Here is a 27447-nt window from a genome sequence, read left to right on the forward strand (position 1 = left end):
CCAGGGTCTTATTTAATAGTGTAGTTTAAGGGTTAAGATGGTGACTCTGGAATCAGACTGCTAGAATTCAAATAGCTCCACCACTTGGCTTTGTGACCTTGGGTAAATTACTTAAACTCTTTTGGGCTTCAGTTTTCTTATTTGTGAAATGGCAGTAATAATTATACCTACCTTATAGAGTTTCTTGTGTAAATCCAATGAATTAATGTTTATGCAATGTCTAGAACAGTGTCTGGTACATAGTAAGTGTTAACCAGTATTAACTACTAGAATTATTATTATTTATCATCATCATCATCTTCTTCGTCTTTATTATTCCCATTTCCCTCCCTGACTAATCGATGCTCCTTGGGCTTACAGTAGCTCTCCCAGAACTATAGATGACCACTATACATAACATCTTATTTACCAATATGCTATGCCCAGAAGCACTCTGGACAAAGCTAAATGTCCTCCAATCCTACTCTACCCAAAATCCTGCTCTGTGACAAACAATTAAAAGCACACCATTCCCTGCAGTTTGGTGCAGCCATTGTGGAAAACAGTACGGAGATTCCTCAAAAGACTAAAAATAGACTTACCATATGATCCAGCAATCCCACTCCTGGGCATATATCCAGAGGAAACCTTAATTCAGAAAGACACCAGCACCCCAATGTTCATAGCAGCATTATTTACAATAGCCAAGACATAGAAACAACCTAAATGTCCATCAACAGATGACTGGATAAAGAAGGGGTATATTTATACAATGGAATACTACTCAGCCATAAAAAATGGTAAAATAATGCCATTTGCAGCAACATGGATGGCCCTAGAGACTGTCATTTTAAGTGAAGTAAGCCAGAAAGAGAAAGACAAATATCATCTGATACCACTTATATGTAAAATCCAAAAAGACAAATGAACTTTTTACAAAACGGAAACAGACTCACAGACATAGAAAACAAATTTATGGTTACCAGGGGAGAAGTGGGTGGAAAGGGATAAACTGGGAGTTCAAGATTTGTAGATACTAATATATATAAAATAGATATACAAGTTTATACTGTTTAGCACAGGGAACTATATTCAATATCTTGTAGTAGCTTATGGTGAAAAAGAATATGAAAATGAATATATGCATATTCATATATGACTGAAGCATTGTGCTTCACAGAAATTGACACAACATTGTAAACTGAGTATACCTCAATTTGAAAAAAAAAAGTACACCATTCCCACTTCAAAAGCATAATTAGCACCCTGCCTTCTTGGGAAGTTTTAAAACTCAGTAACTAAAGTTCTCAATGCTCCATTGAATATGTATTGGCTAAGTGAAAAAATTAACACATACTGATTGAAAATCTATTATATGCCAGTTACTGGGTATTCAGAGAAATTTAAGCCACGGTTTCTTGCCTGTAAAAGCTTACAGTCTAGCTGAGAGAAGCATATAAACACATGATTACCAAACAATGTACTAAAATGCAGTTTTCTTATGAAATCTGCATTGGCTCCATGCATGGGTTTTTTTGTTTCTTTGTTTTTTGGTTTTAGTTTTGGTTTTCTTTCAGGTCTGTCAGCCAGAGCAAGGTTCTTGGCAAAATAGTGACATAGGCATAGTTTGTCTTTGGCTCCTTCCCCCTCCCCTTTAGACAGTCCCTTTCCCTCCACCAAGAAGCCTCTTCCTCCTTTAGGCAACTCTGAGTACAGTTCTAGGATTGAGAACAGATGGTTATAATCCCTGCTGATATGTTTGTTGCTAATAATTTAAGGATTTACCCCTTCTGAGCTTAAGTGCATTTTTGTAGGGAACTCTTGAACCAAAAATGCCATTCAGGAGCTAAAGAAATGAGTCCCAATAGGAAGCATTTCAGACAACAGGCTGCCTGGGAAGAGAAAAGTCTCTCATTGCTGATTTTCATTCTTTAATCATAATTGTTTCTGCTCTACACCTATCTTTATTGCCCATGCTTTCTTACAAGGCTTGTTTTCTCTAGTGTTCAAGTACAGACCAAAGAATAGATTGTAGAGCTTTTCAATTGCTTACATTCTTGCTATATATATAATTGAGCAAGGGTTTGGAATATCCAGCCTTCAACCTATTTTACCCCATTCTGACAGTATGTTTCAAGTCCCCTTTTACCAAACTCAATAATTATGCTTCATATTCACCATAGAACCCTCACTTCTTCTGTTAAATTAAACCATGCAAACTTTTAGTGGGGGTAAAGGAATATTTTATTCGTTAATGAAAAGACATGTTCTCCTCACAATGCTTTCTATTCAAAGGTTTGTGCTATAGCATTGTTGTGCATGTTTTTGTCCTGCTTAAGAGGCGCAGGTTCTAACAGGCTAGCCCATTATTTGAATTTATCTCTTTTCATGCTTAAGAAGTTCATTCTTTTAGAAGTTTTCTTTTGAAAGACATACTATCTCTTTAGAAATTAATCAGTTTTTTGCCTTTACATTTTGTCTTAAGTTACTGCAAAGCATTGTTCCACCTTCTAAATCATTTGTCATAGCTAAATGGAAGTCTGTGAATTGCTGCAGCTGCCTCTAAGTGGGCATTTTACTTAGGTTCATAGAATAAGCACTGTTTGTATCCTCTTTTCACAAACATTTTTTAAAGTTCCAATGATGGTAGGAAAAAATATTCATTTTCTATTGGAAGTCAAAGTTGAATGGTAAACAATGAAAATAAAATCATGTATATGTAAATAACAATGGCACAAGAGCACAAGGAAATTACTCAATTTATGAAATTCAGGAATTTCTGAAAACTTAACTATAAAATCTTTCTTTTCCACCTACTTTCACTATAAATTTTAGTAGGACATAAACAATAGTTGTTTCTTTCTCGGAAAACAGTTGAGAGGCAAATTTTATCAGATATTCATAAAAGAATTCAGTTAATTTGAGTCCTCCAAAGCTTTAACCAACCAGATTGATTATTCACTTTGGTGATTCCATGATGATGAATGTCTGTGGTGAGTGAGCATCACTAGATGATGAAATATACCTTTCTTTTGAAGGCAGTTGCTAGAATGAGAGTCTATGATTACTTTAATCACAAGTAATGGGGAAAATGCAGTACAAAAGGAGAAAAACAGAAGAAAAATTAGAAATAATACTACTCATTTTAGTTTATGCATAGTCATTATTGACAAATACAAATCTATCTTCAAAGAATATTAACATTTATTTATTTTTTCACTTATGCCACATCAGGTAGTGCCTGCAAGAAGGAAGAGATATTCTCCTAGCTCTCCCTTGTTTGATTTTCACATCATTTGGAAACATCCTGCATTGGCGGGAACCATATCACCAACAGGACCCAGCCAGATGACATTTAAGTCTTATCTGGTAATGCAGAAAGGATTATGGGTAGTTGCCTACAACCAAGCAGTCAGTATTCAAAATACAGAAAAGCAGGCCTTAAAAATCACAGAACCTTAAGACTAGAAGGACCTTAAAAGTTGTCAAAGGCAATCTCTGTCTGATGTTCAGATAGTCTACAATATCTTGCTAAGTGATTGTCCAACCCATATACTTGACACTGCCAATGACCAGATTCTTACAACCTTCTGCCATGGCAAATTTCCTCAACGCTATGGTTGCTGACTACTAGAAGGCCTTATGCCACCAAAAAGAACAATTAAAAATCAGATTTTCTAAGCACAAGTCTTCCAATGATGGATTTGAAAGATAATAATTTTCTCATTTTGCACCCACCTAGATTCTTTTTATCTCTGTATAGCTTCAAATATGAAGAAGTGGTATTTTCTCTGCTGTGTCTATTTGCCCCTAATATATTTGTCGCCAAACTGCACAGGTATTAAAGAGCAACCTATTCCAGTAAATTCCTTAAATTACCAGTTCAATATTTGTATGATTCCCTCCCTGTAAGATAAATATGCTAAAAAATGACTTGCAAGTAGGTTAATATTAGTAACAAATAATACTATTAGCTATAGGTAGGAAAACTTTTGAGATCAACAGAGTCATACTCAGTATAATAGAGGGGTTTATGAAATTCATAGAATATCAAAAATGCGAGGTATACCTCTTGGATAATCAGGAGTTGTAGATTTGTTGTTAAAATAGATTTCTCATTTTCTAATTACACAGCTAGACACTACTCTTCTCCAACAAAGCCTTCAGTACAGAATCCCATTTTCCTGCTCTTTATCTAGCTGATGTTTGTGTACCAAAGAAGAGCTATGATTAACTTGTTACTAAAGTCTCCTCTTACTGTTGTTCTGTTTTTTGTTTTTTTTTTCCCAATGAAGACCTAGTTTTACTTGCACATTTTTCACGAGCATCGAATAGTGGGTGATCTTTCAAGCTTGAACAGTTAACGGTTGTATCGCTGAGGAAGGATTTCTTGTTTCAAATGGTCTAGGTAATGATTTACAGCTATTTTTGGTAATTCCCAAATGACAGCTCCTTGAATTTTCCTGTGTGCAGAAATATTTGCTGGGCTAGCATCTTTCAGACCCCAGGGGTTTCATCCCAATCCACAGTATGTGGGAATGAGGGAATGCTCTGAAATCCTTACTTCAGAGGGAACTGACCTGTCCACATTATCTTGTGATACATGTGAATGTTTGATGAGGTTTCCCCAAATGTCTGTGGCCTCCTGAGGCCTGGAATTTGTGGGCCAGGACTAACCTATGAGTTGGGTAAAATTACATATAGGCCTTGGGCATTCCAAGACCAAACCTGATAAACTGACTTACGATGATAGTTTAGTTCCCCTAAAGAAAACTAACAATAATTTGCAGTATCTGTCTTTATACAGTATTCAATAAATAGTTGTTTAAAAAGGACATAGGAATATTTGAAAAGGAATATATGCATGTATATGTATGACTGAAACATTATGCTGTATACTAGAAATTGACACGTTGTAAATTCACTTCAATAAAAAAAAGTAGGAAGGATGCAAAAAGGCAATAAAGTAAGAATTAACAACCTTTTAAAATTCTGAACATTATCAGAAAATACATGTGACTGCCACTGGCTATTGGAAAGTATAGGCTAGGGTAGAAAAATATTGAAAATAAATAATACAAAAGACACAGCAGGCATTGAAACAGATTGTCTGAATCAAAAACCCTGTTTTTGTCTATTAAACAATAATGACTCAAAAAAAAAAAAAAAGAACTAATAAAGGAGGAAGAGGAAGAAAGAACGTAATAGACAAGATAGGAGGTAGAAGGAGATTTTTTGAAAGAGAGGAAAATAAAGTATATTTAATGTACTTTTCAATCATTTCCTTACTTCTAAAATCTCAAATAGATCTTCAGTATCTACAGGATAAATTCAGCATCCTTAAGCTATTTAATATATTTCATGATTTAGATGGAACCTACTTATTTAACATATGCCCTCTGGTTTATTTATTGACTCTTCCCAGAATATTCCTTTGGGGTTTTTATCTCTTGAATTTGCTCCCTAAGGAAAATCCTATGTACTCGTCAAGACACAGCCTCAGGCACCACACTTAAGAGTTTTATACAGATAGCAGTTATTGACCTTGGTCTTTACTATATTTAGTTTCTTAACTTCTTAACATTGTTTCTGATGCCCTCCTCAGAGAGTATTCCATACAATCTCCTTAACAGCAGTAATGGATTAGGGATGGTTTATTCTAGGAATTTTGACTCTAATTCTATCAAATATTTGTATTCTGGGTGTTTTGTATGTGGTGGTTTGGTTTTTGGTTTTTGGCTTTTTTTTTTAACAAGGTATAGAATTTAGACAATTACAAAACTGCTTTTTCCACTAATCTTCATTATGCTGCCAACTTCTATCAGCTACATAAGTGTGCCTTCACTTTACTAAATTCTTCAACTTTGGAAGATTTGTCCTATTCAGTTTTTCAAAAGACTCCATTTTGTTTGAAATCAGCATCTAATACAAGTAAACAAAGAGTTAGCCATCTTTTACTAAAAGCCTTTAAAGAATCTTACCCAGCATAAGTTATTTGTTAGAATTTCTGTATTTTTTTTTCATGATGATAAGGAATGTTGAATTTAAAAGATTTAATAAAAAGCAGTTGGATTAGAGCATTTCTACCAGAATATATATCCAGATATCCAACAGCTAGAATAAAAAGGCCTCATTCTTACAGAGCAGTAGAAGTTGACTTCCTGCAGATCTCCAAATTTAAGTACAAATTTGTTTTTAGCTCTTGCTTGGACACATGAATAGCAATGCATAGTAAACTTACGACTCCATGGGACTTCACATATAAATGGCTCCTAGCAGAGACAGTCACAAAGAGAAACCCAAGAAAATGTTAACTATAACTCACCTCACTCTTGGGCATTCCAAGAGAAAAACCAATAAATTGAATCTATGTTGGTTGAGTGTCTATATAAAGAAAATGAACAAAAATTTTTGCAACATCATTGTACTCTAAGGAGCCAATTCTGCCTAAATTTAAAAAAGTTTATATCCTGACTAATCATTGAGAACTAAAAGGATAGCTATAATCAATTTTCATTAAGTACAAAAAACCTTACATCATAATACATAAAACTTAAATTTAGCAAGATGGCTCATCCAAGCCCAGAGTTATTCCTGCACTTGAACTTTTTGTGTGATAAGGTCCACAGGAGTCATATAACACACTTGGATCATACATATGCTATTTTCAGGGTGCCAATACCAGTGGAACCAAAGACGTATACACCAAGAGAATGAAAAGAGAAAGGAAGTCCTGGGTTAAGACAACACAGCTTACTCAAGTGTTAAATTAGGTCAAGCGGTAGTACATCAATGTACTGTTGCACATTGGCTATTTTCACTTTTGTTGAACTCTAAAGACTCATTTTGCTTCTGGCCACTCTAAGTACCTATTGTTTTTAGTAGTTCACTTATCACTGCAGTCAGAATATTTTAGATGTATTGAAATAAACTTTGTCCACAGATTTTCCCAAGCCTCCTAACACCACAAATTGGTTAATTTTGTTTCCTCTTCCTGGAATGTCTCTTCCCTTCTGCCTGTCAAAAATACTGCCCATCTACGAGGGAGGACCAGCTAAAAAACCCATCTTTCTCATAAAGTCCTGAACAACTGGCAGCCTATGGTGATTTCTGCATCTTTTAAATTCCAATATCATTTTGTTTCTTAGGTATTTATTCATTATCTTGTTTATCTGTTATTTTTATCTATGAAAATCTTTTTTCTCCAGCTACATTATACTTTGCTTAAAGATAGAAATCATGTTTTGTAATGCTTTTTGTACCAAGCATTGCCTAATACAGTGACTCTCTCGTAGATATTTATTAAATATTTGTTGACAGGTTGATATAATTTATTACCTTTATGCCAATTTACCTTTTATACTGTTTCTCAAGAAAAAAAAAAATAACACCTCATAGATCCAAATTTGGGGACCTCATTCTGAGCTACTTTACAAAACTTTCATTTGTATAGTCATGACATCATGTGTCAAAAAATGCATCTTGGTACTGGTATACATGGCAATACTTAGCTATTAGGAAGTATTCCAGATGATTCCAAATATTAATTTTTAGAAATCATTGGTGAGATAATACAAAAATATTAAAATTCTTACAAAACTCCCAGATCCCAGATAATTCCACTGAAGTATTCCTCCCTGTGAGAAATACTGTTTTAAAAAACCCTCAACTTACATGTATAGCACAGGGAAATATATTCAAGATATTGTAGTAGCTCATGGTGAAAAAGAATATGAAAATGAATATATGTATATTCATGTATGACTGAAAAATTGTGCTGTACACCAGAAATTGACACAACTTTGTAAACTGACTATAGCTCAATAAAAATAATTAATTAATTAATTAATTAATTAAGGCAAACCCCCCCAAAACCCTCAACTATTCTGAACTGTGGGATTAAAAGAAAATGCCCAGTCATTAAGAAAAAATGTCTTTAAAGCCTTAAAATATACAAAAGTTGACTGTTCAGTTTTACTTCTAGAAAACACATTTCAAATAAAGATGTACACAAATAGTTAGCTACAAGGATATTCATTATAAAATTAAAATACAGCATGTAAAAATATTTAAAGCCTAAATAACAAAAAATAGGTGATTGGTCAAATGAATTGTACATCATACAAAGAAGCCATTAAAATATGTGTTGTACAAGAATATTTAATGAAATGGAAAGATGATCTCAATATATTGTTACACGAAAAAAAGTTTTAAATGTAATTCTATTTTTAAAGTACTGAAATGTATGTTTCACGTGTTGATAATGATGTCAATTTATGATGGGATTACAGATTTCTAAATTCTCTGTAGTGAAGATGTATTACCTTGTGTAAAGAAAAAAAAATCTTTTAAGTTTTAAAAATTTAAGTAAATGCCCGGCCAGTACCTCAGAATTGCTCATTAGGGTCATTTATCCTATAGCCAAGAAAAAATATTACATAATCTTTTGAATAAACCACAAGGCAAACAAAAAAAAGGATCTCTCAACTTGATGACTAACTTCGGAAAAGTAAATGAATGTCATATGGCTAAAGTCAACCAATGAGACAAAGTTGTGGGGAGAATGTTCTTTCCTAGCATTGTTTGTACTCATAGGTCTTACTTATTTTTGTTTGCAGGTACACGGAAAGTGTATGTGTAAGCACAACACAGCAGGCACCCACTGCCAACATTGTGCACCTTTATACAATGACCGTCCCTGGGAGGCAGCTGATGGCAAAACAGGGTCTCCAAAAGAGTGCAGAAGTAAGTACCAAGCCCACAGACTCAAAGCCTTCTTTGTAAAGTAAACTTATCTGTGTACTCCTTGATGTCTCTAGAAACACAATATTAAGTGATGGGTGATAGACACTGTAACCTACACAAACATAGCCCATTACACTGCCCACTGTGACATCAGCCAGCCACTAGAAACAATTACTGCTTGCAAAATTGCCAATATGACCATTTTGCAAGGAATGTGTTGCCCATTTGGATACTTTGTGGGATCTAAGCACCCTCCTTGAGACTTTGACATAATAAAAACATGATTAGACACAAGAGCAACTGAGGATTAGGGTGTGCAGTTACCTTCATCTTTGAGATATTGAATTATAATCATGAAAATAACTATCTTGAATTCAAAACAACCCTATACAGCAGGTGGTGTTAATCCCATTTTAGAGATAAGGAAATTGAGGGTCAATAAGATTAAGTAACTTGCCAAAGTTAGTAAATAATAGAGTGAGGACTTGATCCCAAGTCTTCAGACTCCAAATTAAATGCTTTGTTCCATAATACCATAATGTCTTTCTTTTCACTTATGATACTTGAAATGACAAGTTAGATTTGAAATTAAGCCAGTTTGTCAAGAATGAGACTGCATTACCACAGCTAACTTTGGGTTTGAGGTTGGAGATTAGATAGAAGGGTGAAAAATATGGAAACCTGAGCCATTTTTTCCCTTTGCAATTCAAAATGAAATACACATGAATATAGAAATACATATGCACAGAGAAAAACACATGCCCATAACACTGTTTACACTCACAAACTTTAATTTTACTGGGATTTAAAGGAAGTACAGTGGGTAAAATTGTGAAAAGTCACTTCCTATACATAATTTGGAGTCAGAACTGATTTATTTTAGTTTCTAGGACACTTAAAGGATTTCCTCTAAGCATAAATCTTAAATTATCTTATAAAGTGCTTTTAAAAGATTATGAATCTGGTCAAAATATCATAACACATCAAGGAAACAATGAAAAACAATAGCACAGACATTTTCAAATACAGCTGACCTCCAGAAAAAAGACCGGATTCATATTCTAAATCACTCATCAAGAGAATCTAAAGAATTTCTCCTAAATTCCTAGAGTGCCACTCTGGCCCTTTCCACAGAAACGAACTGCGTATCTAAATATATATGGAACACAGAGACTTGTCATTTGGTTCTACTGACTGATAATCTTAGAAATGCCTTTGAGAAATTGTTACATAAGAAACAGTGCAGGCCTCTTCTATAAGAAAATTAAGGCTTCTATAGGATACTACCTCGTACTCACCAGTACAACAATAACTGAGGAATAGTACTTCATGAAAGGTAACTCAATCTACCAGCCAAGTTACTAACCTCTGTCCACCAGCAGGTTCCTTCCAGGCTCAGATGAAGGAGGGAGGGAGGGAAGCAGGGAAGGAAGAATGGAAGGAAGGAAAGAAGCTGCTGCAGGCCAAAAGAAACAGGGTGAATGGGGATGGGAGACTAGGGTTCATAGTGTATACTAAAAACATATATTGTTTGGATTCTTATACTGTGAAAATGTACACTATTCAAAAAACTAAATTTTTAAAAATTAGCAATCAGCTTGCTCTACCCTTAACTGCCTGAGTATTAGAGAACCTGTCGTTTTATTTTTAATTTTTTTCTCCCATGCTTCTTTTTTCCAGCCTGCAAGTGCAATGGGCATGCTGATGCCTGTCACTTTGACATTAATGTGTGGGAGGCATCGGGGAATCGCAGTGGTGGCGTCTGCAATGACTGTCAGCACAACACGGAAGGTCAGCATTGCCAGCGTTGTAAACCAGGCTTCTACCGGGACCTCCGGAGACCTTTCTCTGCACCAGATGCTTGCAAATGTAAGTGAACTCATGGTTACTGGGGGGGAAAAGGTTGATTTGTACAATAAAGATGACTCTCCATCCTTCATTTGCTGGCCCAAGGGAGAGAGGTCATAAAATTCTCAGCCAATCCACTCACACACATCAATTAATTTGTTCACTGAGAAGGGGCAAAAATTTTCAATCTGTTAAGTGTAAACAATATAGCATTCATACAAGCAATCTCCTTTCTCACACTCCATGAAGTAAAATTGTTTCCTATAGCACCATATTTTGGAAAACAAGATGACTAATAAAAGAGAAGAAAGAATAATGAAGAGGGAGGTGTATTTAAGATTATCTTACAATCAACATATATGAGTAGAACGTAGATAATAAATACACTCAAGTTGATGAAATAAGAAGTGTTTTTCTGCACTTGGATCATTCTAGTTTCCATCTCAGCAGTGAACTCGAACACCTAAGAAATGACAGGTTCTGGTTTCATTGTGAATGCATTTTGGTTGACTCTGCTCTAATATGCCACTGTATCATAAATGAATTTAGAACATAACAATAATTCCCTACTCTCCCCCAAAATACTAAACTCTTACATAATGGGTTCTGCTTTTTTGTTAGTGCAACTCCAAGAGAAAGTTTATTTGAAAAAAGAGTAGAGTTTTAAAAGATCTGCTCAGTTAATGAGACATTATCTGAAACATGTGACTATAAACATATGGGTGTATGCAGAGCTTAAGTAAAAGTCCAATGTGGATGAATAGTTCATCTAACTAGATGAGTATTTACATGTCTGTCAACTCAGAAAATTATTATTCATTTTTGTTTGTATTTTTAGTTTTTATTATTTATTTATTTTTTAATGGAGGTACTGGGGACTGAACCCAGGACCTTGTGCATACAAAGCATACATTCTACCACTGAGCTATTACACTCCCCCAGAAAATTATTAGATGACAGAAACTACTCAGGCCTGTTAATGGAGATGGAAATCATATCCTTTCTTTCCCAACCAAGGACTCCATGCTCTAGCTCAAAAACAGTGTCAGGAAATGGGAAACAATCATTTAAAATCTTGGGTTTGTTCTTAATTTGAAGGAAAAATTCTCTGGCACTTAAAAATACATAGCTTTAACATGAGGCAGGAGATAGCTACATGAAATAAGAGTGGGCTTACTTGTTACAAGCTTTCTCTCTTAGACTGTGGAAGATAGAATGTGGAAGAGCTTACTTTCAAAACTGAGCTACAAATTTGGATTTGCGTCACAATATTTCTGTAAGAATTCTGTTTAACTCCTGCTCTTGTTTATACTCAGAGTTTCATTTTAATAGGTTTCAAACAGATTTAGACTAGAAGCCTTCCCAGCCCCTTGAGGCTGTGTAATCCTATGCCAGCTCTTGAAGCTCTTTGGACTCCGATTTCTTTCTCCCCACAAGGTTGTAATGAGAGCTATGTAAGATAAAGTACGTGGAGTGTTTAGCACATTGCCCGTTATATAGTAAGCCCTCAAGAAATGAAAACTAGTATTATAATAATTGTTGTTGTCTTATAAGATAGATGGTGGGAAGCAACATTATAGAATTTTTACTCTTTATTGACTAAAAATACCTTATGTCAAAGATAATTACTTCTTTAAAATTCGAAGTACCTTAGGGACCAGAATATAGGCTTCTTAACTCTGTGTGCTGACTGAAGGGTCTGCTTGTGAAATTGCTTCAATCTAGAACATACTCAGCTGTAACATCATTTTTGTACAGGATATATTTAAATGCATGTGTGTATTCCATACCCTCAAATCCCTGGTAGAAATGTCTAAAAATAAAAATGAACTACCAAGCCAATAAGAATGAACTATCAAGCTGATAAAACAGGAAAGGAAATTAACTTGTCATTGAGTAACTTAGATAAATTATCTTGTATGACAATAGACAACATTTTCAAAAAGATACTGTTATATAGCAATGACTTCAAACAGTATGTTGTACAAGCACCATTACCTAACATATTCATTCCTTTGTTCATTCATTCATTCAGTGGATATATATTGAGTGCCTATTATACATATGCCAAGGGCTTATGATACACCTGGGAATAAAACAAAGACCTCTGCACTCTATATTCTAGCAGAGAAGACAGACAATAAATATAATTAATAAGTGAAGTACGGAGTATGTTAGAATGTGATAAGTGCTATTATTACCAAAGAAATAAAAATAAAACAAGCTAAGAGGCATCCAAGGTGCCAGAGATTTGGAATGAGGAGTGACAAGATGCAGCCATATTTTGGAGGGAAGGATATAGCTTAGTGGTAGAGTACATTCCTAAAATACACAAGGTCCTGGGTTCATTCCCCAGTATCTTCATTAAGAAAAGAAAGAAAGAAAATTACCTCCCTCAGCTCAAAGTTAAAAATAAATTTAAAAAAATTTTTTAAAAAGATGTAGCATTTCTTTTTCATTTTCCTCCCAGTTTTATTGAGAAATAATTGGTGTATAGCATTGTATAAATTTAAGGTGTACAACATAATCACTTGATATATGTATAATTCTGAAATGACCACCATAGTAAGTTTAGTTAGCATCTGTCACGTCACATAGTCACAATTTTTTTTTCTTGTGATGAGGACTTTTAAGTTCTACTCTCTTAGCCACTTTCAAATATACAGTATGGCATTAATTATAGTTGTCATGTTGTACATTACATCTCCAAAACTTATTTATTGGAAGTTTACTTTTTTTACTTATCTCTACCCATTTTGCCCCAACCATCTCCCACTCCTCACCTCTGGAAACCGCCAATCTGTTCTCTATTCCTATGAGTTTGGTTTTTTTAGATTCTACACACAAATGAGATCATACACAAGATGCAGTACTGATTAGGATGATAAGGGTAGGCCTCATCACTAGGAAGGTGAGATCTGAGCAAAAATTTGAAGACAGTAAAAAAAAAAAGTTGCCCAAATATTTAACTGGAGAAGAGTATTCTAGGCAAATGGAATGCCTAGAGCAAATGTCTTAAGACAGGAAGGGGCCTAATGTGTCAAAATAAAAGCAAAGAGGTCAGAGTGGCTGCAATAGAATGTGACTTGGAGGTACCAGGAGTTGAGACTAGAGGTTTGAGGCAAATTGTATGGACTGTAGGCCACTGAAAGCACAGCAGCTTTTACTTGGAGTGAAATGATGGACCAGCACAGGTTTTTGAGCAGAAGAGTAGCATAATCTGACTTAGTTTTCAGAGGATCATTCTTGTGTTGTACAAAAGCAGCTCAAATCAAATTGAATTTGCACTATTAGCATTCAGGTTCAGTTGAAGTTAACAGGCAAACCAGTGATTCTCAAAGTGTGATGCCTGAGCTATCAGCATCAGTATCATCTGGGAAATGTGTTAGAAATGCAGATCCTCAGGCTCTAACCCAGACCCTCTGAAACAGAAATTCTGTGACCCACCCACAGAAATCTGAGTTTTATAAGCCCTCCAGGTGGTTCTGATGCAAGCTAAAGTTTGAGAAACACTGGTCTAGATTAAGGCCTCTCCAATTTTACATCGGTTAAAGCAAACCCAGTTTCTAATATTTAACTAAGCATCTACTGTGTGCTGGTGTAACAAACAGCTAGTCATTTTCATTAGAGTAACAAGTAGAAGACCTAGGGGAATAGTGAGAGAAAACTGAAACATTGATTGAAGCTAGATTTTACAGGGCCTTGTATGCTAGGCACAGGGAGCCACTGCAGTGATTTAATTAGGAAAGTTTCATATATTTCCAATATATTTTACTGATTAATGTTCACATTTGCTTGAAAGCACTGCATATTATTCAATGCATTTTACTTTACTAATCAAATTTTAAATTAAATTGCTCAGCTTTGTAAAATCGTAAGATAAGTAAATGCACAAAGGATTAGAACAGAGATTTTTTTTTTTAATGTCTAAGTCTTACCAATAAAAAGAGAAATAGAAAAGGTTTATTGGCAGACATGGAGCCAAAATAAATACCTTATGTTTATTTTTGTTATGTTTTGGTTTTTGTTACTGTTCTATGTTCAAGCTATGGCTCATATTCTTACAAAATGTAAAAAGGTTGCCAGCTCTAGCTTTTTAAATCTTAGAGAGGTCATGGATTCAGAATTTCATAAAAAGAGCATGAAAGAAGAGATTATTTTAAAAATGACTCCACTACTTATATAGCTTTTCTAGGGACTTGTGCTGAAAAGGTTTTATAGGTTTTGGTCTCCAAACTACAGCTCTATAAAAACATAAGCAAAATGTGAGAATGTAGCTAGAACTAACAAAACACATAACTATTTGTTATTTTTTAGCCCATGAAAATATCTGAAAGTTCTTCCAAGATCAATAGACTTAAGCAAAATTAGGATGTCTTTAAAACTTATTCTTTCATTCAACAAATTTTTAATTGAACACTACTGTGTTCTAGGTGTGCTAATTCCTGGGAATTATAACTGTGAACAAGAGAGACAGTCCTTTTACAGGGCTTATATTTGTGTATGTATGAGTGTGTGTGTGTATAAATATATATATGTGTGTATTTATGTGCGTGTGTGTTAGATCACACAAGTATGACCAATATTGTGTTGGAGAATGTACAGGGGAGCTCATAGGAGGGGCAATTAACAAGAGTTGATTTTTTTTTTTTTTAACTTAAGACCTGAGACCTGGAGTTTAATAGGAATCAACATAACATGGGTAGGGATAATCTCAGCAGACAGAATAACTGGTGCTAAAAAGGAACAGAAGGAAGAAAGAATATAGCATATTCTAAGAACTCAAAAAATTTCAGAATGGCTATAGAGGCAAAAAAAAAGAGGGAGAGAACAAAAAAGGAGTGTGAGGATGACAGAAGTAGAAAAGATGGGTGGTTGGCTGGAGATGTCCTCATCTTGGACATCTCAGTCTGTGAGATGGAGTAGACTGAACTATCCACAAGTAGTTGATAATCAGTCAATAAGTATCATTTACTATAATTGCGTGGGCCCTACCAAGTTGATATTTATAGGCAATACCCAAGTGTCAGAAGACCAAAGGCACCAAAAACCATTTCAAAGAAAATTCCATCAAGACAACATTAATACATTCCCAAACCCCCCAAAACACTGTAAGGTAATTGTTAACATATTTGTCTGGATTTGTTTCTCGACTCCTTGAATTGTCATGGGACTCTCCTGCACCTGGGGTATTGAAAGACTTGAAGCCAGGAACTACTACTAATAATTCATATTGCTAATAATCACTGCTAGTTAAAAATATTTATTCAATATTTAATGCACCATGTAGGGAAACTGAAAATAACTGGTACCAATTTAGTCCTTTTAGCATAATTTGTAGTAGGTGGATGGATTAGTATGGAAGATCTGTATTTCTTTTTTCCCTTCTCCAGACATGCCCTGATCCTGAGTAGACTGCCCAAGGAAGGCATATCCCCATTCACTTTATAACTGTTCCAGCATATGTCTGGGGCAGAGATGCCTGTGTCCATTTCCCTAGCATGGATTTTCGTACTAGCACCTTCTTCCAAAATATTACTCCGGTTCTTCCCTTCCCTTTTCTGAGCCATAGATAGATCCCACCACTTGTTGGAACATTCAGTTTTTCTCTCTCCCTAAATATTTTCCATAATATATTATTTGATTGGCAATATGTTTGGCAGCATTTTTATTTTTACTTAGTAGTATTTTCATTTTCATATCATTAACTCCTTCCTTAGCAGAGTTACCAAGGCCAATAATAAACTTTATAATAAATAGGTTAATGTACTTAATATTTATTAAGTACCCACAGTGCACCACATTTCACGCTAAGTGCTGATAGAGTTATTGCTATGGCTACAACTTTTCTGTCCACTGGTTCCTGCTTTACTTTTATGAGGAAGGTAGTATCAAGAAAACAAGTGGATATTTCTAAAAATTTAAACTATCTCAGTGTGTGGTTCCATCAACAACATGTAAAATGTTATTCAAAATAACAATTTTATTATATTTATTCTACTGTGCTTACTAAGGCATAAAAGTAACCTGATACTCAGTGTGTGATCCAAAAACCAGCTGCATTGGCATCATCCAGTCGCTCTTTAGCAACTGCAGAACCTCTGATCCCACCCCAGACCTACTGAATAAAAAATGCACTTTACCAAAATTCTCAGGTGACTGCATTAAAGTTTGAGAATGTTGAAGAATACTTTCAACAAGAGTTAAATGCATTTGGCACTTATTTGACAATTAATTTTTAAAAATTAGTTAGCCAGACAGACTATCCTACTATTCCCTTAGCATCCAAATTAACCAAAGTTAGCATCTCTCTTTGTACGCATATAGATTTTTGAAATGAATTACATAGAGATTTACTGAGAAAAAATGGAAATCTGGGAAAATTTGTTTCTATAGTATAGCATTTCAAATTTGATTTCATGGAACACTAACTCCATTAGATACTAATATGGATTAAATAAGGGGAAATTTTTCTACAGCCTTCAAATTCAGAAAATGGTGAATTAATCAAAGGTTTCTTTACTTAAGGATTTCTCAGAGCCTTTATTTTTTTTTCTCAGAGCCTTTAATATGCTAGTATTCATTGTAAAATACCTGTAGAGCTTTGAAGTATGTCTTTCAGATTTAACCAGAGAATGCATTTCTTACAGAGTATCTTGTGGGACCAGTGTTCTGTGGGACCAGTGTTCTACGGAACACACTGGAAATACTGCTACTGTATAGTAGCCAAATCTATATGAAGAGTCACAAAGACGTATCCTAGACAATTTCTTCTGTATGTTTGTTTCTCATTTCCAAGTGCTAAAGCCTACAACTGTATATCTAGGAAATAATAAACCTTACATTTCTATCAGTGAAATAATGACAAACATAGTATTAAATAGGCCTGGGCAATCTACTCTATTGGACTGCCAGCAATGATGAATCAAAACCCTTCTTTCCCTTATTTCCTAGTTTATGTCTTCTCAGGAGTTGAAACTACTTAAAACCTGAAACAGCAGGCCAGACAAAATTTCTGGAAGTATATGAATCACAGCTCAATTTAGCTAAAATTGAGTGTCTTCTCTGTGGCAGGCATTGTGGTAAGCACTAGGTCTGTATACATGAAAAGATCTCCCCTAAAGGACCTTACATTCTAGATGGGGAGAAATTTATAGTAACAGATCATTTCAATACACTGTGGTGATTATGATGATATAATATATATATTGTATATATATATATAATATATATAAAAGCTCATTTAACTTTCACAAAAGCACTTTGAAGTAGGTAATATTATTATCCCCCATTATATGAGGAAAATGCAATGAAAGCAATACACCAAGTGCTTTAAGGGGGGGGGGTCATGTGAGGGGAATTATGGAGAGACTTCCTTGAAGAGATACCCTTCAATACTTCTTTGGTGGTTGTTTTTAATTTTTCCTCTTAAAGTGATAAAAGACATAGTTTGTCCTACCTTCTAATCAGTGATTGCCTTTGTTCCCTTTAATGAGATGATTTAGAAAAGGGAATAAATTGATATTTTTCTTCCTCACAGAATCTACCATACATTTAATAGAAACTTACCTGGGCACATTAATTCATTCAACAAATATTGGTGACATTATTCTTGGAACTCTGTTCAATTAGGTAGCCAGTTCCCTGCCAAATAAGCCAAGGACTTATTGGCCCCATTGATGTTTTAGGCTATTTTTCCCTCCTGACAAGCACCATGCTAAATACCATGGTCTTTATGAATACACTTTTAGTTAATAGTCATAAATTCATCAAACCTGAATAAGCAAGGCCCTGAACCAAATCTACTAGCCGATAGATTTATCCCCGTGAGCAATGAAATCATCTCTGTTCTCACTTCCTTTTTACTTTAACCTTAACCAGAGTCAACTGTGGGACTCAAACAATCAACTACACATTTTCATAGCCAAGAAATTACTTCTGAGGATTTTAGGGATGTTGTTTGTTTTTTTTTAAGACTAGTGGAGATAGACCATTGAAACTGAATTTATTTATACCACTCAGAAAAAAAAATTTTTTAAGGACAGTGCATTTAAGGTCTGTAAACACAAGGGACAATGTGAATCTCTCCAGCTGAAACTAGGGCTGAGAGCAGAATAAATGGCTAAAATTACAATACAGAAGTAAAATGAGAAATATAATTATCACTGCGTACTGAGGCACTTGGAAGAATACTGTCTCTTTGTTCTAAAAGAGCAGTCTCTTCTAGAGTAACTCACTAGAAATCTTAAATTCACTTATATGCCTTTGGTACCCTGTAATCTAAGTAGATTTTCCTATAGCAGGTACATTAAAAATGTGAGAATAATCCTACTGGACAGTGGCATACTAGCTTTCTAGGTGGGGAAACACCCTGATTTGTAGCATTGGCCAATTTCAAGCTACCAGGTCTTTTTTTTTTTTTTTTTTTTTTTTTAATCAGAAACTCAGACTCAGATAGACTCTAAACCAAAAGTGGAATGATTTCTTTGTGTGAAATCTTGCCTCCACTTTCACATTCTCCTACTCTGATCTCAAGCACTGTTACTACCTAATCATTGGTTCCCAAACCTATTATGTAGATCAGAATCACTTGGGAAAACCTGTTGAAATATGAAATCTCAGAGCCCTGCCCTAGATCTATTGAGTCAGAATCTCAAACAAGGGTGGAGACACAAACCGTATTTTTTTTTTTAAAGCATCATTGGTGATTGTGAGTCAGCCTTTTGGTCTCCAGGCTAGCATTTGAGAACCACTACACATACTATTCCTGTTTCTAGAGTGAACTCTGTTCACTTTCATTCTTGGACGAAAAACTTTGAGCTAATAATTATAAGTTAATCTACTCACTGAATTAGCCATATCTTTGATGGGAAATCCTAAAGGATTACTAAAACTCTGGCTAGACTTGTTTTTCCTGACTCAATGATAGATATAAATGCTGGTAAGCATTCATTCAGTTATCTTCTCCCAGTTAAGAATGTCTAACTCAGAACCTCTGCTTTTCACCAAGAAAATTTCTGTCAGCATTTATTATAGAATGTCTGTTTTTCATGTAACAGTTTCAAAATAAATACCCAGCAATTCCATTCAGAGAACTCCCTCTTATTTATTTAGTATACAGATTTATTTACCATAAATACCTCATACTTTAAAGTGAATTATTTTAATGAGTTTGGAATTTATAATAAAATTAGCTTACTACTACATAGACAATTTACTTTTGCTTCCATATTTACATATTCCAGAACATAGCATTAAACTACTATAAGTATGTTGTGTGTTTTAAAATTATTTAAATAATCATTTAGTCTAATTCTTCATCAAGTCCAATCCCCACTTCCCCATCCTTTTAACACCAAAGTATATGTTAAATTTCAATGGATAGGAAATTGATTAGTTTTATGGAATATTAACAGCTGTTCCATGACACTTTTCTACAGAAAATTTCCCTTACTTTAGTGGGACACTTAGTTTGAAAAAATGCTTTGTAGAACAGAATTGGCTCTTTTTTTAGGGAACAGCCAGTTAGTAACTTTACAATAAACCTATTAACTTTTATGTCAAGACATATTTTTAACTATTGCATAGTCTCTCTCCATATTTAAAGAAAATCAGCAAATGGAAAGGAAAGAAGAATTCATTCCCTGTCAGAGTAAACAACCTCTTGCAAAACTGACACGCCCTTCCTTCCTCCCTGATGGGACAAAATAAATGTAGTCAACTGCCTTTTAGCAGAGAATGAATAAAAATAAACTTGGTCCCTTTGCTCTTAAACCCAATCCAAATGTTTACCAAGATACTGTCTGGTTACTTGGTTACCGTTACCCTAACCAGCCCACTATCTTTGTAAAGGAGTTCTATCATCCATTCAGATTTCTCTTTTTCCTTCTTGTTTTTTTTCTTCTTCTTTTCTTCTTTCTGGTTTAGGTGAAAACTGCTCAACTGATGGAAATACAAGTGCCTCGAGTGGGTGACTATCTTGTTGCAGACTATCTTTCCATCCTTCACATTCTACTCAGACATCACCTTCTCATCATGCTCCCAAGAAGAATACTGTCTCTCTCTGCATATGCTTGTACCTCTATTTAACAATTTTTTCATTCTTTATCTTCAAATTCTTTGAAGTAAAATTTTTAAATTAATTAAATCCAGAATACTGTATCACAGTGACACCTTCCATTTTCCGTTCTTGTGCCTGTAATTGTCCAAGTTCATTCTAGTCCATCTCAGAAAAGAACTGTTCCCTAAGGATCACTGACATTTCTTCCAGTAGTAGCTTAGTGGGATTTTCTCTTTAAAATTATAATTTTAGCAAAGCCACATGAGTTCATCTTATGTCATATAAACAACATAGACATCTTTGTTTTATTTTGGAAGCAACTGTGAATGATTTCAGCATAGAATCAATATGAAGTAACTGTTTTTGAAAAGCAAACTTTAAATAGAACCAGTGACTTGGCAATAAGAGTTGGGAAACTTTAATCTCAGTTTTTAAAAAAGCAGGATATAAAACCAGAAGATTAAGAAGTAAAAGAGATGGATAAAATACATATATCATAATGTAATATTCATATGAGGACTATCCTTTAAAAAGATTAAACATTAAAATACCTAAAAGGAGATATTTTATGAATTGATGAATAATAAAGGTTAGTCAAATTTGGGAGCAGAAGTGTAAAAAGTCATGAAATTCTCTAAAATGTCTCCAGAACAAAAAGTGTAATTCACTGAATAAACAGGTAACATGCCATTCTGCACTTAATGAGGACAAGCATTAAATAGTCAAGCAACTAATTATAAAATATCAAAACTCTCAGAAAGTCTAAACAAAATTAGGTGGGTTATAAAGGAGAGAGCTAGCATTTGTTGAGGGGCTTCTATAGGCCAGACACTGTGCTGGGCAGTTTATATAAGTTATCTCATTTAGCAATCTTTATGAGTTAGGTGGTGTCTTTGTATTTTACAAATGAGGACACCAAGGCTTAAATTGCTTATATAATTTGTCCAAGTTCATACAGCTGGTCAGAGGCTGGGATTCGAACCCAGGTTTGTCTGACCCCAAGACTTTGATCCAAAGACCTATAAAGATCCAAACAATTTGATTCCACACTGTGACCTAGTTGATGAAAACAAAATGAGTAAAAGAGCACAAATAATCAGAAATTTTATATGTATATTTTATATAAAAACAACCAAAAATAATTTTTAAAGGACCTAGACTTTTTAGATCATGGCATTTGGTTTTGAGTAATTTAAGGCATTTGCCTACTGATAACTAGCCATGTGAAGTTTGAAACTAAAGAACTGCATTTATCTTAAGGAATCGTAGTATAAGAAAAGTGGAGGTAAATGGAGAGTGTTTCAGATAGATAAACAGAACAATCAGGAAAAGAGAGAATCTAATGAATAAATATGAAAGAGGATAAATATTCTCAGATCAACTAGGAGACTGCTCAGGGAGAATACAACTTTCTACACATACTCAACAGGTATAAGGGGACATAGGGAGTGGCAAAGAATAATTTAACTTTCCTAGAACAAAGAGTCATAATTAGATATAATTGGAGGAAAGGAATTGAAAATTGATTAATGAGAAAAAAAATTTGCTGCCAGTGAGAGGCATTTATGGGTGGGGAATGTCCCACGGAGTTAGAATACAGAACTTTTATTACAAATAATAAATAATAATACTCAATTGAGTGAAGCATTGAAGGCAGGAAATAGTCTTGCACTCATGTAGGGAACAGTCTTGCACTAGGAAGATCCAGAATATTCTGTTCTGTTTGACCATTTCAGTTTTCTGTGCATTTGTTGTGTTTGTTTATTTGTTCTATTTGTTCCTTTTTTTTTTTTTAGTTTAATTAGGACTTTTATTCTTTTTCTTTTAAGGAATCTGGAATTTTATTTTTATTTTTATTTATTTATTTATTATTGAGTTGTAGTCATTTTACAAAGTTGTGTCAAATTCCAGTGTAGAGCACAATTTCTCAGCCACACATGAACATATACACATTCATTGTCACATTTTTCTTTTGCTGTGAGCCACAACAAGATCCTGTATATATTTCCCTGTGCTACACAGCACAATCCCGTCCATCTATTCTACATTTTGAAATCCCAGTCTGTCCCTTTCCACCCCCCGCCCCCCTATTTGTTCTATTTGTTTCTTAGTGTTGCAGTGTTGTGGTACTAGGATACTGAAATAAATAAAATGATCCTTTTAGGAGGTTCATCAAAATATAAAATCATTTCCTGGTTGTCACTCATTGAGAGGCACATTTATTCAACAGAGATTAAGTCCTGAAAATGGGTCAGGCGTGTCCTAGGTTTTGGGGATACAGTAATGAAAAGGCTCTCCTACCTTCTAAGCCTTCACAATGTGCTATAGAGACAGCAGTGAGGTGAAAAATCATAAAGAGATTACACTTGAGGCCAGAACACTATCAATCATTAAGAGATATTTATTAAGCGACTATAATTAACCCATTTTTTTTAAACTCAGCACAGATTTACTCAGTGCCTACCACGTGGTGGGCCTATCCTACTCACGATATATACAACAAAACAGAAGTCCCTAACCCCATGGGAACAGGCTATAAATAAATTTATCCAAGTAAATATGTAATTAAAAACTGTATTAAGTATTAAGAAGAAAAGGGTACCATGACAGATTATAGCAGGGTCTAGCTCATTGGTTCAATGGAGATAAAAATGGAGTCAATAGGGGTTCTTTCCCCAAAGGAAAAAGGAGCTAGAGGTTCTTCAGTTCCTGATTAAGTGCCTAGGTGGATGGTGCCTGAGTGGACTGGGAACATAGAAGGCTGTCTTAAACAAAGAGATAATGGAGCATAATATCACCAAATTCTCCCAAGTAAAATATAGTGTCCAAAATTATACCAAAAAGTTTTCTCATAATAAAATTTTTCTGTACACTCAAAAGTACTTTCTTCAGTTTTAAATGAAGTGGCAACTCAGGAATATAAAATTGGCTATTTGGCTGTCTAAGATCTCTTAGATACACCCAGGACTAAATAGTAACTGGCTTAGTTACAACTAGTAAACAGGAAAGGAATGATAAAGAAATCAAATTGAGGGTCTGAGCAGTGGTCACATAGTAAAGCATTAAAAATAACAGGCATGACTTTGGTATTTATTTGCATTACTCATTTAAAACTTTATAGAAGACAGATAGGAAATACCTAATATTTATTTTTTAAAAGCATTCAATAGAGGCAGGAATGACTAGATTGCAAGCATAAATTGATCTCTTTCTTTTGTGTGGGATGTACAACTAAGAAGACATTGTATTTCAGTAACTGAAAGGCACATCTTAATTTAGATTATTTTCTTATTAAATTTATTCTAGTGTAATTTTTAAATTAACATATACTTTGAATATTGTGGAACTAGCTATATTTGAACACAATGTATATAACATTTAAAGGATGCAAAGAAAAATGCTCCTTAGGAGAGTAAAGAGGTAAGTCAAATTGTCTTTGACAGAGTAAAGTGCATTTACAATTTTTTCCTTTATTTTTTTTATAGCTATTCATCCACTAGCCAAAAAAAAAAAAAAGTTGATAGTAGAAGGAAAGGATAAAACAGTACCCAAAAAAGGTAGAAGACTTCATTTTATCTAACATTTAATTTCACACTTAATATAGTAATAACAGTTCATACTGTCTCCTTTCTGTTTGAAGCTGCATCTCAAAGTCATCTCCCTTTCCTTCTAAGAAATTTGGCAGAAAACTGGGCAGCTTTCGAAATGGCTTTGATATTAAAAATTCCCCATCAGAAATTCTGTAGAGTCTCGGCCTTTTCAGGAGAAAACAATGTTGGGAGGCTGGGAGGCACTGCTGAAGGAGTGGCCACTGAGCCCTGGTGAAAGGGCTCAATAGCAGCTTCTTTCCCAGTGGAGAGCCTTGAACTTTGAGTTCTGTTTTTAGAAAAGCTAAATCAGGAACAGACACTTTCAGGATATTTTGCTCCCAGTGTAGCTTTTACTAACTAAATAGCAAATGCTAGAGCCATCAGGTGATAATAAGGAGTCCTGGCAATTTAGAAAATGTGAGACACTGAAATCAGCAGGTTGTTCCTACCCCACGCTTGGCATCGTGGATTACTCTCTGAGTGAAAGATGTGCAGACTCCTAGAGCATTAATGAAGGTAAGAATAAAGATGAAAAGACAGCAGTGGTTTCCTGTGACTCCACCACCAAAGACTTTAGCAACCCCATCAAGATAAAGGAAGCCATAACTCTTCCATTATGTTCCTGGCCATTTTGTACCCATATTCACATACCTATTATGTTCAAGTGGATTGACAGCTGTGACTCTTATCCTGCATTACATTGCAGGGTACCTCCCTATAAGCAGCAGGACCATAGATAACACCCTACTTTTTCTCAACATACTTTGATCCACAAAATGAGAGTAATAGCTGATTAATTTTCTTAACCAAATAAAGGAACAAGAGAGTAACCCAATTCTATAGGACTTAGGTTAGTCAGGAAAGCCGTTTGCCACCAAATTTCTCCCAGATGCAGAGCAAGGAATTTCATCCTATTCTGAAAGCCAGTCAGATCAATTAATTTCCCTTAAAAATAACCTATATTTGCAATGAGGCAGCTGTTATTCTTTCTTCTATGTTTCCATGCACCTTGGACTATCTTTGTTCTAACATTTACTGCCTCGTAATTTTCATTTGCATGTCTTTCTTTCCTCCGTGAAGAGATATGACTCTGCATTTGTCTTTGTATCTTCAGCCCCTAGTATGGTTCATGTTAACCCTAGAGTTCAAGAACTCTTTGGTGAAGCTGTGATGAATGAATGAATGAATGAATGAATGAATGAATGATGGACATTTAAAAACTAATATGTTTCAACCAGATAATAATAATGGTTATTATCTGAGCATTTGGTGCCACTAAATTGTGAAACATTGCTACATGCATACATTATCTCATTTAATTCTCTCACAAAAAAACCCCATGGCATAGGTATTATTGCTCTTCCTTCATTGATGAGAAAATTGAGATTTGAGAGTGTTAATTTCACAGAGTCATATAAGGAGTAAGCCTCATTATCAAGAATTTGAACTCTCCTAGTCTGACTCCTAAGTTTGTACCTTATCAACTCAGTTATATTGCCTTTGTTTTATTTTATGTCTTCCTAAGAGATATTACAGGTGATTTCCAAACAGCTGTATTTATTGTCAGCCTTTGTGATTGAAACAATTATTAGTTTCAGAACCTCACAGATACACAGGTTTATTTAAAAACATGTTCTATTGTTTCATTAACAGTTATGTTTCCTGGGAGAAAAGCAGCCTCATATCCTAAATCCTTTCTGTAAATACCTTATGGGGGGACAGTACTTCACATAATAGATATAATGCCACAAACGTGTATCTCTAAATAAAATTTTACAACATTCAGCAATTATCTAAATTTATCATTTGAAGGAAAACTGTTGTAAAATCTTTTGTAGAGTACCCATTTCCTCTATCCCATCTTTTATGAAAGTTTTGTATTACTATGTCAGGTTTTCTTGTAACAGGACATACCGGTACAGAACATACTACTTAAAATAAGTTGTTTTAATTATTTTAAAAATCTTGTGACAATATTTAGGAATTAAAATGACAATTTTAGTAATTTTATTTTGCCAATATGGTCATGGGAGAGCAGCCTAGGGCAAATTTTCTTTTAGAGGGTAGTTCTAATAATTACTCCAGTAATGAATGATTTGCTACCCAGACAGGCCATGTAGCTTCTAAATATTTCTGGCTACCACCCAAAACACCATCTTGGCTGTCAAGAACAATCACCACAGCTGAATACACCAAAAATTATAATGAAAAAAATAATTAAGTTAAGAATAATAGTATATGATATTAGTTCAATCTTTACTATTAGGTTTTATGCTTAACAAGAGGAAGACAAAGCTGAAGTCAAGGATTTATGTCACTTCAGTTGGGTTCTAACTTTGACATTCATCATAATGAATGCATAAAAATTAAGTGCTTGGGTTGCATTTTAGAATCAACAACTAGTAAGAAACATATGTTGGAGAATCAGAACCTGAACTAGAATCTAAGAAGAACCTTTTTTCCCCCAAGTAAGAAGAAAATATATTTGCATTTTGGAAGAAAATAAGAAATGTGGATTACGTGTGTCAAATATTGCCTGCTATACAAACTTCAGAAGATAGGTATGCAAGGCAAGCCTCAGTGTGCAGTCTGAAAAAAATATGCCATGAAAGGTGTCAGGGCCTTCTGCCTGGAGCTAGTTCTGCATAGTTTCCAAATGGTATTTTTATCTTGTAATTATGTGAAAAGTCACATTGACAGAAATCCACTAGCACATGTGACAGAATTACATTCTTCTCTGGCCATTCCTGAAATAATGTGTGAGTTTTAAAATATATGACAGTACAGAGAGGTCAAATCCTAGAAAGGACTCCATTTTCTACTAGAGCAAAAGATAATGGTGGTGGTGGTGGAATACCATATAATAAAATAGATGGGAGCCTTACATTGTCTTTCTTCTGGCTCCCCTATCTGCTGTAAAAAACCAAGTTGACTTAACTGAGTGATACAGTAACTATTGGTTTAGTCACCTCAAAATGATGAAATGTTTATATTAGATTATGAGATTTAATTTAAAGTCTTCACAAAGCATTTTTTAACAAAGCATTTTGATACATATATGTTACATATTATATAATCTCTCCAAATTATTTATTAGTCAAAAACAAATGACAAATCAAAAGTGCTTTTCTATCTCAAGAGAAAATGTCTGATGTTTTCATAATGAAATCCAACCAAAAGAAAAAAATCAGAGGGATTTAATGCAATCACCATAACTCTATGAAC

At 34.5% G+C, this 27447-nt stretch overlaps 1 protein-coding gene and 1 long non-coding RNA gene across 3 annotated transcripts in view; one reads left to right on the plus strand and one right to left on the minus strand.

The window, feature by feature from the left end:
- Positions 1-27447, plus strand: part of NTN4 (netrin 4) — a 104207-nt gene that overhangs the window by 53107 nt on the left and 23653 nt on the right. Inside the window, exons 4-6 of one of the 2 annotated variants that reach the window (XM_032493596.1) lie at positions 8598-8724; positions 10405-10593; positions 24118-24189. In XM_032493596.1, coding sequence (XP_032349487.1) covers positions 8598-8724; positions 10405-10593; positions 24118-24189 — 388 coding nt within the window. The remainder of the gene's footprint in view (positions 1-8597; positions 8725-10404; positions 10594-24117; positions 24190-27447) is intronic. The other variant, XM_032493597.1, reaches the window with a different exon arrangement.
- LOC106729986 overlaps positions 1-27447 on the minus strand; it is a 164418-nt gene that overhangs the window by 49100 nt on the left and 87871 nt on the right. The gene's annotated exons all lie outside the window — the stretch shown is intronic.

This window comes from Camelus ferus, chromosome 12 (genome assembly GCF_009834535.1).
Source record: "Camelus ferus isolate YT-003-E chromosome 12, BCGSAC_Cfer_1.0, whole genome shotgun sequence".
In the NCBI taxonomy this organism is placed as follows: Eukaryota; Metazoa; Chordata; class Mammalia; order Artiodactyla; family Camelidae; genus Camelus; species Camelus ferus.